This window comes from Phlebotomus argentipes, unplaced genomic scaffold, assembly GCF_947086385.1.
Source record: "Phlebotomus argentipes unplaced genomic scaffold, Phlebotomus argentipes genome assembly contig_5, whole genome shotgun sequence".
Taxonomy (NCBI): domain Eukaryota; kingdom Metazoa; phylum Arthropoda; class Insecta; order Diptera; family Psychodidae; genus Phlebotomus; species Phlebotomus argentipes.
Window position 1 is genome coordinate 7,862,916 of NW_026776165.1, and position 12,343 is coordinate 7,875,258.

At 37.8% G+C, this 12,343-nt stretch overlaps 1 protein-coding gene across 2 annotated transcripts; it reads left to right on the plus strand.

Moving 5' to 3' along the window:
- The first annotated feature begins 3,178 nt into the window (after positions 1-3,178).
- LOC132265707 (neuropeptide CCHamide-1 receptor-like) lies at positions 3,179-12,275 on the plus strand. Of its 2 annotated transcripts, XM_059766471.1 has the most exons (8): positions 3,179-3,581; positions 5,372-5,598; positions 6,959-7,056; positions 7,727-7,945; positions 8,553-8,656; positions 10,215-10,352; positions 10,425-10,568; positions 10,814-12,275. In XM_059766471.1, exons 1-8 carry the CDS (start codon positions 3,316-3,318, stop codon positions 10,881-10,883), a joined length of 1,266 nt encoding a protein of 421 aa, XP_059622454.1. In that variant the 5' UTR covers positions 3,179-3,315; the 3' UTR covers positions 10,884-12,275. The 2 variants fall into 2 exon arrangements, with proteins under 2 accessions (XP_059622454.1, XP_059622453.1); XM_059766470.1 differs by lacking the exon at positions 10,814-12,275 and having other exon boundaries at positions 10,425-10,717.
- The last annotated feature ends 68 nt before the right edge of the window (positions 12,276-12,343 follow it).

Sequence of the window (12,343 nt, forward strand, 5' to 3'; positions counted from 1 at the left end):
GATATTGGAAAAAAACACATAAAATAACGAAATTCCAGCAAAATACCGCTTAAATGATAATTAAAATTAAGTGAAAACAAATAGCACAAAAATGACCGTCAAACTCTGACAGTTTTGTGAATTTTTCTCGTTTGCTTTTTTTATATTAGTCCTGAATTCTCATACTGGAAAACTACCAGCTGAATTGTCCATCACAATGAGTGTCATTTAAGTAGATTTTTTCAACAATTTCCCTCGGTATTTTACAAAAATGACTCCCAATTAATTATTTTCACCCACAAAAGGGTCTGAAAATAAATGTTCGGTCGCCGTTGTTGCGATGCCATAAATTTTCACCACGAGTGCGAGTTGCTAAAGCTCCTTTTATACTGTTTCACATGTAATGATTTCACTTTGTTAGTGAGATTCACACTATCTGACATGAGATTCATCAAAAATGTTTATTTTCACGCTGACACAGTCTTCACGCCCACACTTTCTTGGACAATTCCGCGCATCTCACGATTTTCAGCGCCGCACAGAAGACAGGGTGTGAAATGCAAATGATATCGCGTGGTTTTTCTCATCACTCACCATTCCGATATCATCAAGAAACAATCACGGAGCAGCACACATGATGAATATTTGCGCAAAGCAATTTTCTGCTACATTTTTCTGCTGTATAGGGAAAAACTGTAATGCATAAAAGGGGATTATCATCGCTTGGCCAGGGTTATCATTACTTCCCATGGCATTTACGATTGTAAGCTGGGCGCTTTTTTGGTTATTAATTCATGTAAAATTTAATTTTTCACCACCCAATCCCAAGATTAATTCGCATTAGTGCCGTTCAAATTACAAATTACACTACAAAAGGGAGAAGATAATGAACTTAGAAAACATGCCAAGTTCAAGATTGTGGCCGTTTGCAAGTCAAATAAACAGAATTTATTAATTACTCATGCTTGTAAGCCGAATTTTCACAATTGTACGCTGTTTTATGATGCTTTTATTGCCAGCTGAAATTTATTTTATTTCCTGCCAACAGTTGAAATCGTTCGCAAATACATCTGTGGAATGGCGAGAAAATGAGTCTTCCCTGTGGCTAAATGACCAGCAATTAGGTCGACATTGAGAGGGAAATGGATATGAGAGAGTATTTCCATTCTGCCAAAGACATGCATTATTCAACTGGGGATAAATTCATATTTTCACGCCAGACTGAATTGTGTCTAGTCGAGAGGCATTACAATCCATAAAGACAGAGAGTAATTCTACAACAAAAAACAAAGCATAATTTCCAAAGGATTTCTGTGCAATCCTCAAGAGTTCTGCAAATTAAGAGACTGAACAGAAAAGCTTTTAGTGTGAAACGCGTTTAGTGCTTGAAATACTACATTTTTTTTATGTTATCCTTTTGTCACGCAATTACACCATCCATTTACTATCGTTTGCTTTTCGCTGTGGTGGAGATAAAAATCACATATGCAGAGTAACAATGAAAAAGTTCTTCACCGCGTGGAATAATAATAATATTTGCAATGTTCATATAAGATACGCTGCAGAAGACAAGGAAAAGATCACAAGCTTCTCAAACACTCAACATACCGACATATTCCATTTCTCATGCAGCTCGTCTCTTGTTTGAGATTCATTAACACTTTATCACTGTGACAACTAATAAATCGTCAATCTCAAGTGACATTTGAAGTTCATAAGCGCATCGTTTGCATGACTTTGTGGCATTCGCACTTCTTTGACAATCAGATGAAAATCAAATGGAAATCGCTTGTTTTGTCACATTGATGGCGTCTCGCAAATTGTTCAAGATGCCACAATTCTTGAAGATTAGATTCTTTGCATACACTTTGCTCACTGCAAGCTTGATTCAGAAGTTCAAGTAACTTCTTGTGTGCTCAGTGTTAACCTCTTTTCTCACTGTTGACTTTCTTTGTATGAAACTTCAGCAGTTGTGGGCAGATTGAGTGAACATTTTGCCTATAACAATAAGTTTGAATCTCGACTCGGGAGGAAAAGCTTGAGCAATTCTAACACAGAATATTGATCCAATATTTGTCTTCGGTAATTAATTTTGAAGACAATCATGCCTTCAGGGATTTTATGTGTGGAATTTTTCATGGGAGAAAAATTGTCTGTGCGAATTTTTTGCAACAATTCTAAAACAAGGAGTGATTTTTTTTATCTAAAATCCCATAATAAAAAAAAACTTTTCCCGAGGGCAATATCTTCGGATTTAATTAAATTGTCAGCTGTACGGCTTCTTGCTGTGCAGATTTCACCATTTATCGACATAGGAAGATGCCCATGCTCCCCATTTGGCGGTCCTGTGAGTGGAAAGTTGTGTCAGAGTCAACATTTTCCATTCTTTTCGTCGTGTCGCGCGTAAAAGGCAAAAGCCCGACACTATTATTAAGTTAAAATCAAAATGAACAAAGTTTTCCTTCGCTGAAACCATCACTTAATGTGTGTTTTATCTCAGCGTCGACATGAAGATGTAAAGAAAGAATGTTGGAGGAAAATCAATCCAAAAGTGTTATGTGAGAAGAAAGTGAGTGTTTGTGCCTAAGTGTGGAGGAAAGTTCTTTTTGCCAAAAGCCTCAGCTTATTATGTCTGCATGGAAATATGCTCTCTTTTCCACCTACACGACTGCTCAACAAAACTCATCCACTCAGCTATGATACTAGATTGTATTATTTTAGGGTTAAACACACGTGAAATGCTAACTTATGGATATGCAGTGATTTTTTCCTTTAAATATAATACCCAATATTTCCCGAAACTTTCCTCTTATCTCCAAAAATAGAACACAGTGTGTTTCCCATTGAATTCCCACTGACATCTGAAGGGGAGATTGCTGCTCTGCAAACTTTCTCCATCTGATGCCACATCGTTTTTCACAGCGGAAAGGAAATGAAAATGACATAGCCAAATCCACATGAAGGCAACTTTAAGACTATCAAATCGAGTGAAAAAGTTTAAAATTCATTGCCATCCATTTTCCATGTCGATTTATCCAATTAGATGAATTCAATTCAGGGCGCGCCATATTAAAGCCACTTGTAAGTGTGACGAAAGTGGATTCATGGTGGTTCCTAATGAAAAATTCGCCCATGAAATGAGATATTATGATGGAGACACAATTAATTTACCCTCTGCAGATTTCTTGCTGCTCCCCAACGACAGCGAAAGTGCTGAATTGACAACCACCCGCGTCTCCGGAGCGCCACATTCTGGAAATGGTCAATTGTCGCCGCGGTGGATCTCGCCTGTAGACGACGATATTGCTTGTGCACGCCAGACTCGAGGCCTCAACGATGCTAGAGTCAGGAACAGACATCCCGAGAACCGACATTTTCTCCGCTGTGGCCAATTTCTCCGCTGACGACCCACTTTTCGTCGACCTCAACGGCACGGGCTTCGAGAACACCACCCAAGTCGCGTACACGCCGTACGAGAACCGACCCGAGACGTACATCGTGCCCGTCATCTTCTTCCTCATCTTCGTCGTGGGCGTCATTGGCAATGGAACGCTCGTGGTGGTTTTCCTCAGGCATCGCGCGATGCGAAACGTCCCCAACACGTAAGTTTCTTATATTGCTTGCATTGCATCGTAGCATAATTTTATGAAGACACTGAACGATAAAGTATAGTGTTGAATAGGAGAAACTGGGGGCAGTTTTAAACAGCTTAAATGACTAATGGAAACACATATTTACATGACTATGGAGATGGAAAAGTCAAGGAATTGCAAAAGAATCAAATAAATATCCCTAAAATGCTATGAATATGATAAAATGTATTCAAAGTCATATTTTAAAAGCCACACTAAAAATTTTGCTATTACATTTTCAGCTGATTTATTTCATGATGGAAAAATCACGATTTCCCCATAAAAGACGTGGAAAAGCAAGCATGTATCTGTCATAAAGACAAGAATCGTTTTGATTGTAAGGAGCTTTTACAATTTATTGCAAAGAAAACACAACTTTGTGTGTGTATAGCTTATTCATTCTCTTCTCAAAATGCAGCTCCACTTTTCTCTAATGAGAAAAAAACATCATTTTCATATTCACGACCTTCACATGAAAGTCCAATAAATTGCATTCTTTAGTCTTCCACGTGAATATCAAGCTGAGTTTGGTAGCAAAAATAGTCTTTGTTCTTTCAGAAAATGTTTACAAAAACAACCTCTCGCATTGTCTACCCCCAGAGATTATATTTTATATACACATTCTCTCATCTTTTAGCCCACAAGTCTGCCGACGGAATTTATAAATAGACTTTGGGAGTAAATTTTCATTACATAAATGTCCCCATGAGGAATCCCCTTTGACTCGTGCCAAACATTCACGGTTGAAGGGAAGGAAGTATAATGAGAATTTGTTATTAAAAGTTGTGCAATAAAATTCCACAAACGGCTTATAATATTGTGAAGAGTTTGTTGAAAATTAATTACGAATTCGCCATGGATGTTATTTGTCAAACTTTGTGACCAATTTCAATTGACTGGGCAATTTAAAATAACACGTCTATATAATATCAGACTATATTGTCAGTGAAATTCATAGCTCGTTGCTTTTTGAATGAAATTTCTCAATATAACATGGATAAAATACACCGAGACAATAATTCTAAAAGTGATTCTTCAGAGCGCAGAGATTTCAATATGTTTCACATAAAATCGTATTACATTGCAACGCGTATTACATTGGTGAATTCGATGTAAATCTCACAAAATTTCTCTTTGTATTGACGGTTTTTCTTCAAAATCATATACAAAATAATGCAAATTCATTAAAAGTTCCAAATTTAGCAGATTTATTGCCTGTTCCTATTTAGAACAAGACCAGAAATATGATTAATGAATAATTAATGAATAGGGTTAACCAAAATATTGTAAAGAATTGAAAACATGCTAAGAGAGGAATAGAAAAAAATTCTTTCTATGCAGAAACGACAGAAGCAATATGTCACGTGGGATATGAGATGAATTAAAGCTGAAGACGGGTATTTTGTGAAATTCACCCCAACTTTGTGACACATCTTTGACGGACTTAAGACGCTGACGTCTGTCGTGGAAGCTGTAAAGCTTTTGTGAGACGCTCAGATCGCATTAGAGGACACGCTTTCTCCGCAGGGACATGTTATGTGTCTTTTATTGGCGTCATTGCACAGAAAATTAAATGCTCATGTCAATGGCGGCGCTTTTTCGACGGAAATTGAGTGTCACAGGGCGAAGTCATAAGGCCACAAACGTGCTGAATGACTGAGTGAATTGTCTAGGGAAGTCGACGGACACTTGAGAGAGCACTCAGGCGCGTGCCTTCCTGCCAAAGTGGTCTGATCAAACACTCGCGCTCCGCCTTCCAGATACATCTTATCGCTGGCTCTGGCCGACTTGCTGGTGATTCTCACCACAGTTCCCCTCACGTCCACGGTGTACGTCTTCGATTCGTGGTTCTGGGGTCAGGAGCTCTGCACCATATCGGAATTCGTGAAGGATGTCTCCATTGGCGTGTCGGTCTTCACCCTCACGGCGCTGTCAGGAGACAGGTTCTTCGCCATTGTGGATCCTCTGCGGAAATTTCACACGCACAGTGAGTTGAAGAGACTTCAATCTGTTATCAGACAAACACATTTTCCATTTAAACCCACGTCTTCGCAACACAACATAAATACAATTCACTGAAGTGGAAAAACAGGGAGAGAAATAATGCTAAATGTGCTTTTCTTTAGATAAATTCTGGTGCTAAAAAGTCAAAACCTTTAGCTTTTCTTTACAAGTTCAAGCACCAATCTCATATGAACGAAAATCATACTTTTCTTTTCGTGTTTTTGAGTCGATTTTATGACATACTGAGTCAGCAAATCAATTTACAATTATAATTGAATTATACAAACAATTTTCCATGGGAAACATCAAATAACTTGAAAATATGTTCTGATCGCTTGCCTTTTATCATAAATTTATATTCATAGAACTTCACCTTCTTATTTCTTTTCAATGCAGAGTTTTCTCCTCACCCAAAGCTTGACTGTATTCTATGTAGCATTCAAACAGAAAACCTCTTTGACACAACTTTTCCATGTGATTCGTCTGAAAGTGTATGACCACATTGCAAATGTTCAAGCTGTTTCTCAACAACTTGTTAAGAACTAACTATATTCCTCTGTTCTTTGATACATTTCAATAGTCATACTTCCGGTTCAATAGGTTTGTGCGGTTTGTTTTGAAGTCGATTGAATCTTCAAATTACACTTGAATTTCTCACAAGAAATGATATTCATATAATGAAGGGAATGTTTTTTTTTGTTTGAGGTGCAATTTGAGTTTTTATTAGTTTATCAACTGAAGAGGTTTTTTCACTTGTTCTGTTTCATCTTCTCTCTCTATAAATCGATACTTTGCCATTACAAAGAATTGCTTTGCTGACCAATACTGGACAAGGAGCAAGGCGAGTAGTCTTGTACGATAAACTTGATAAAACTGGAAGAAAGAAGTATTAAAGATACTTCAGCCAGCATTCTTAATGAACGTTAACTAGAATTGATCCATAATCGCACAAGCGTGAAGACTGACCAGAGGAAAATTTTCCAAATTGCCAAAAGCACTTACAGCATGACGCTATAGCACATGAATATTCATTTTATTTTCAAAACAACTCAGACTCCCCTTATTATATCCCCCTAATTAACTTCTTCCCCAATCCCAAGACACGTCATTTACGCGTGATTTTTCCCTAATTAGCCCATCTCGTATCAGAAATCACGCTCATGCCCATCAAAATGCTAATATTCTCTTGACTCCACCCATCCTCAATAATCCTCAATTATCCAAATTTCAATATTAATTGGGAAACAATTGCCTCACCTCTGCGCCACTTTCTTGGCGCGCTAATGCTCGCAATGTATAGGATTTCGCTCTGGGATGGATTTATTTGCGAACGATGTTTACAGGTGGCAGAGCAACGAAATTAACAATCTCCATTGCCATATCAATTTGGATACTCGCCATCATTTGCGGAATTCCCGCCCTAGTGGGATCTTATATTCGAGTGAGTATAATGTGTATTTTAGCCAATTCAGAAGCAACAGGTTAGTTTGAATCACTTTCACGTGCATCTCATAGAACTCTCTCCCCTTGATTTCCCCCAGAAAATCACAAGAGGCAACGATAAAAGGAAAAGTAGCTTATATCATTAATTATTGCTTTGAAGGAATTTTTTGAGTAACTTCTTAGGTTCAACAGTAATAATTAGACAGTCTATCAAATGAAATTGAGTCTTAAAATTTGTCGCGACATTTTAAATCCTTTTAATTAGAACTCAGAGAAGCTTCAAGATATAATTAGTCTCATTAGGAATGTGTCAGAAACTTTTTTTTGCTGAAACTGCAAGAAAGTTAATACGTGCAAAAAGTCTGCTGTACATAATTAAGGAAGCACACAACAAGATTACTAATCATGTGCTAATCCTTACCGACAAGTTGCTCTCAATTTGAAAATGTCTCTCTTTAAGCATCTTGAGACAAAGTTCTTTAGTTTTCTCAATTTTCAAACGTTATTTGTTCCCTGAAATTCTTCGTGAGATGCATTTCGTGTTCCAAACAAGGTTCCAAAGCGCCAAGTGAACACCGAGATTAATCAAGTTTGAAAGAAAAGTTTCCAACTTCCGCATTGATCTTGCCAAGTGAAAGGAGTCTCAATTTGCTGTGCTTCTCATGCAGGTCGTTGAGGTGAATAAGGACGTCTCCTTTGAGCTGTGCTACCCTTTCGGGCCACCAGAGTGGGGCAAGTCCTACGCTCGATACATGGTGATAGCGCGCTTTTTGATCTTCTATGCCATTCCACTGCTCATAATTGCCATCTTCTACGCGCTCATCGCTCGGCATCTCTTCTACAGCGCCAGCAATGTGCCCGGCGAGATGCAGGGCGCCATGCGTCAGGTAAGACAAAGTCCTAATTAAAAGTAATAAGTTGCAGAGAGATTAATACACTATGCAAACTTCAAAGACGTTAAACTCTTATAGCACTTTTCACTTTGTTCCGGGAAATGAATGAGGAAATTACATAAAATACACATAATCTTGAGTCTCATTCCATGAACTTACAGAAAAAGTCTAACTTTTAATTTTAATTTTAATTCAAGTTCAATTTTGAGATTACAGAAGAAGTAAAGAATGTGAAAATTGACGCTTTAAGTGTCTTGTTTCGTTTTCTCGACAAGAACAGAATTTATTGAACGAGAAGCACCCTTAAAAACATATCAATATATTGAAGCATTTTATACATTATAAAATTCACTTTGTACATAATATATAAGAGTATGTAAATGTTTTACAATCTTCAAGTAAATTATTGAAATTTAATCATCATTAGCATGAAGACGCGTAACGCATATTGCGAAAAATTTGCCTATCTCACTCTTCAATTAGCCTTTGAGGAAAATGCTTGTATATAAATTATTCCGGAATATATTAATCACACCGTTGGGTGTTGAATTCGTCACAATTTAATTCAGCGTGTTTACCTTCCTTTTCATGTTACTTGCAGATTAAAGCTCGGCGCAAAGTTGCCATCACAGTTCTTGCATTTGTCGTCATATTTGGATTGTGCTTCTTGCCATCGCATCTCTTCATGATATGGTTCTACTATTGGTGAGTGCAATCAAGCATTTGTGTCATGCTTTGAGATGCAAATTTCCGAGATAACTCTATTGTCTCTCGTTGCCGTTAATTAAGTCCAAAGCGAGAATTTCTCATTTTTCTCGTCCTTCGCCATCATCGATCTTCGACACCATGGCGATGATGGCAAAATGCCCTCGCCTTGTCCAAGTGTCTTGGGTGTGTGTGAATGAATAAAATGACCCCTAATAACCTTATCTGTCATATTTTCCGCCTATTTTGCCATTGATCTCCATCATGGGCGATTTATGACCAGGAAAATTTTATTATTACGACGCGCAATTTGGCGCCAAAATATTAACGAGACACTCAATAATTTCGCACCATATCCACGCATACGATAGGACACACGTGACTTGATTCCTTCTCCAGAACACTCACTCACTGGGTCTTATATGGTAACTTTGGCAGTACAATATTACATTCATAGATCTTAATTCAATTAGCCAAAACCTCATCACACGTGTATTCTGAGGAAAATTGTAAATTCCAACTTTCCCCACAAATATTTCACACGCCATTTAACCACATTTTCGTGCTACACAAACATTATCACAGAAAAAAAGAGAGAAGAAAGGTAAAAGCTCCATGATTGTATTTTCGCCAGCGATATGGCAATTGTTGATGCACGTCAATCTCCTTTTAGCACAATCTTTTCACACTTATTCTCACCCAGACTCAATTCGATATCACGCCTCCGCAGATCTCGTGAATGGCAGTGAGAATGTCTATTATTATCACTGATTCTCTCCATGAGCATCAAGCGCTGCGTTTGCAAAAGAATTTGCGATTATCCACCTTGTTACGATACACGTTTCAAGGTATGAGTGAATGCTTTTACTCGGCGTGAGTGACATTTCAGCGAAATGGAGTTTTTATTCAACTCATGTTTAATTAAGGATTGGCAGTTGATGTTGTCAGTAATGATTTCCCTTGATGTTATCTTAATTTGAATACGATATTGTGGTCGCTTTATTTGCCATGCAGAGAAAAAGCTCCTGTTAAATTCATATATTCAACACATTTGATTATGCGTGCAATTTTAACTTCAATATTAATTAAATATAATGGAAATTCAAATGTGCTTAGTTATTGTTTATGAAATGTTCCATACCGTGATTATTTTCTCTAAAGAAACTTTATAAAAGAGTAGTGAAATGCTCTTATGTGAAATGTTTTAATGAAATGTGATAGTTTAGTTTGAAATGTTCATGTGTATAGTTTCCAAAGTGTATTTAAAAGCTTCTAACAAACCAAAATCTATAGTATACTTTCAACAGCTAAAATTATATGGAAGAGAAATTTATCGTCCACAGTGATATTTAATTTTGAATCTCTCTCTCTGAAGCTCCAAAACTTGCGCAAAGATTTTTTTTTTGTTTATGCATTGTTAAGCGCGAGAACATGAAACTTTATAATGCATTTGCATTGTATTCCTCATGCCACGAGCATGTACATAAATGCCAGATAATGACGATGGAGACAAAGTTCGCGTCGGAGTAATTAAAAAGAGAATTTCTTCCTCATGCAGTCCAACAGCCGAGGAGGATTACAATGTGTACTGGCATGTCCTGCGCATCGTGGGCTTCTGCTTATCCTTCGCCAACAGCTGTGCCAATCCCGTCGCCCTGTACTGTGTCAGCGGAGCTTTCAGGAAGCACTTCACGAGGTCCGTGCTGGGAATACACGAGAGGGTAACTCACGGTTAGATGCTTGGCTGTGTTTCTCCTCTGAATTTCAGGTATTTGCTGTGTCGCTTCCGCTCGAATTCGCGAAGGAAGCGCGATGGATGTGTCGTCACGCATCGTGACACTTCCATGACGAGCACAGTCTCGCGACGCTATACATCGAGGCGTCAATGTAACCACCAGAGCACCATGAGAAGGTACAAACACTCGAACAATGCTTATTACGCCCTCCGCAATCCACATAATGACAGGATAATGATGCCGAGGGCAAACCCTATTAATTCTCGTGAAGAGGAGAGCTTTTCGACCAATTAACCCCCCAATTAAATCAACCAGTCCCCCACCCAGTCGCAGAAGAGCTCCACGAGCTGGAATAATAATTAAAATTCATTCTAAAATGCTGTCCTTTTTTGTCTTTTTCTCCACCCACGGAAATGGGCAGCAAAGTGCTGGAGACGTCAGTGACCATTCTCCCCAACGGAGCGGGTAATAATAAAAATGGGACCGATTGAATGTAAATAGTGTGGAAAACCACCCTAGATGTATACATGTTGATAGAGACACGGAAAGGGAGAAACTTTCCATCTGATAAAAACTCCTAACGCTTCATAACGAACTTTTATCCAATGTCATCTCATTAAAGTCCAAATGGTTCTTTTTCACGTCACACAAATTATATTTATAAATAGTATATGCATTTTAATCTAAGTTCCTCATCAAATTAGATAAGGGAAAATGATGAAAAATATCATTTTCATTGGGAACTGGCTGAGAAATGTCATAAAAAGTAAATGAATTAGCGATATTGCTATAAAGCAATTGAATATAATTTTGCGAAATTCAATATTTCTGCACATTCAACAGAGAAGGACATTGAAAAAGGTGAAATCCAATAACACATAAATTCCACTGTAGTTTTGGTGTGACACGAAACTTACAAAATGTTGCTAATTTGTATATGAAAAGTATTCACAATTGAGCGATGATTGAATCTGTATGATATCCAACTTGACTTTTCCTTCTTCAAACCCTTGCATGACACACCATTTCCCTTTTTCTTTGAATGTTCCTATGGGACAAGTTTCAAGAACTATTATGAAATTCAATAGACGACACGTGAATTTGAACTTTCACTTCTTTTTTCAATGATTCGCTAAAATATACATTAAAAGCATGTATAATATGCAAGCTAGATTATCCATCTCTTATCCTAATTGCCCATCTCTGATTGAGGTGAGAAATTGAAAAGCTGAGTTTGGCCCCTGAGCGGCCTCAAAGGATACAATTAGGCCTAATTGATGAATTGCTGCGCGTGATAGCAAAAACATCTTGTAGATTTCTTTTCCTAATTACCTCCGCCTCCATTTTCGCAGTTTTTCCACCTCCCACCGTGTAGCACAATCACTTTAATCACTGTGGTAGAGATATAAGGCCATCGTGGCGCCAATTGAGCCGTCACGAAGGCGTGGGCGTAAATAAATAGTCCAATTATGTAAAATAATTAGGCTGAGATTGTCAAGGATGTATGCAAAATTCCATGTAATATGCTTTGAGAATAATTTCCGCGGGAGATGTTTTCGCAGCACTCATAAATCAACGAAAATACTCAGTGTGTTCCTCCATGGCCTGCAGACTGTCTCTTCGGCATTACACCACCATTTCTCATCCTCAAAACACTCATTTATTCTGTGCTTCGCCACACTTCTTTTGCCGCACATCCCTGAGTTGAGTGGAGAAAGAAAGAGAAAAGAATCACATGATTTAGGCATCTAAGAATAGAGAGAAACAAATTTATTTATATATTTACTCCTGTGGTGTGATAACAAAATGAAAAAAAAATCCTCATGACTTTGTATTTGTGTTGAAGCAAGAAAAAGAGATTGATAATAAATTTAGATGATGAAATGCAAATTATGTGCTGTCAATTCAGGAGGTAATTTCCGACCATCGAGTGGTTTATTCTTTTGAGCTT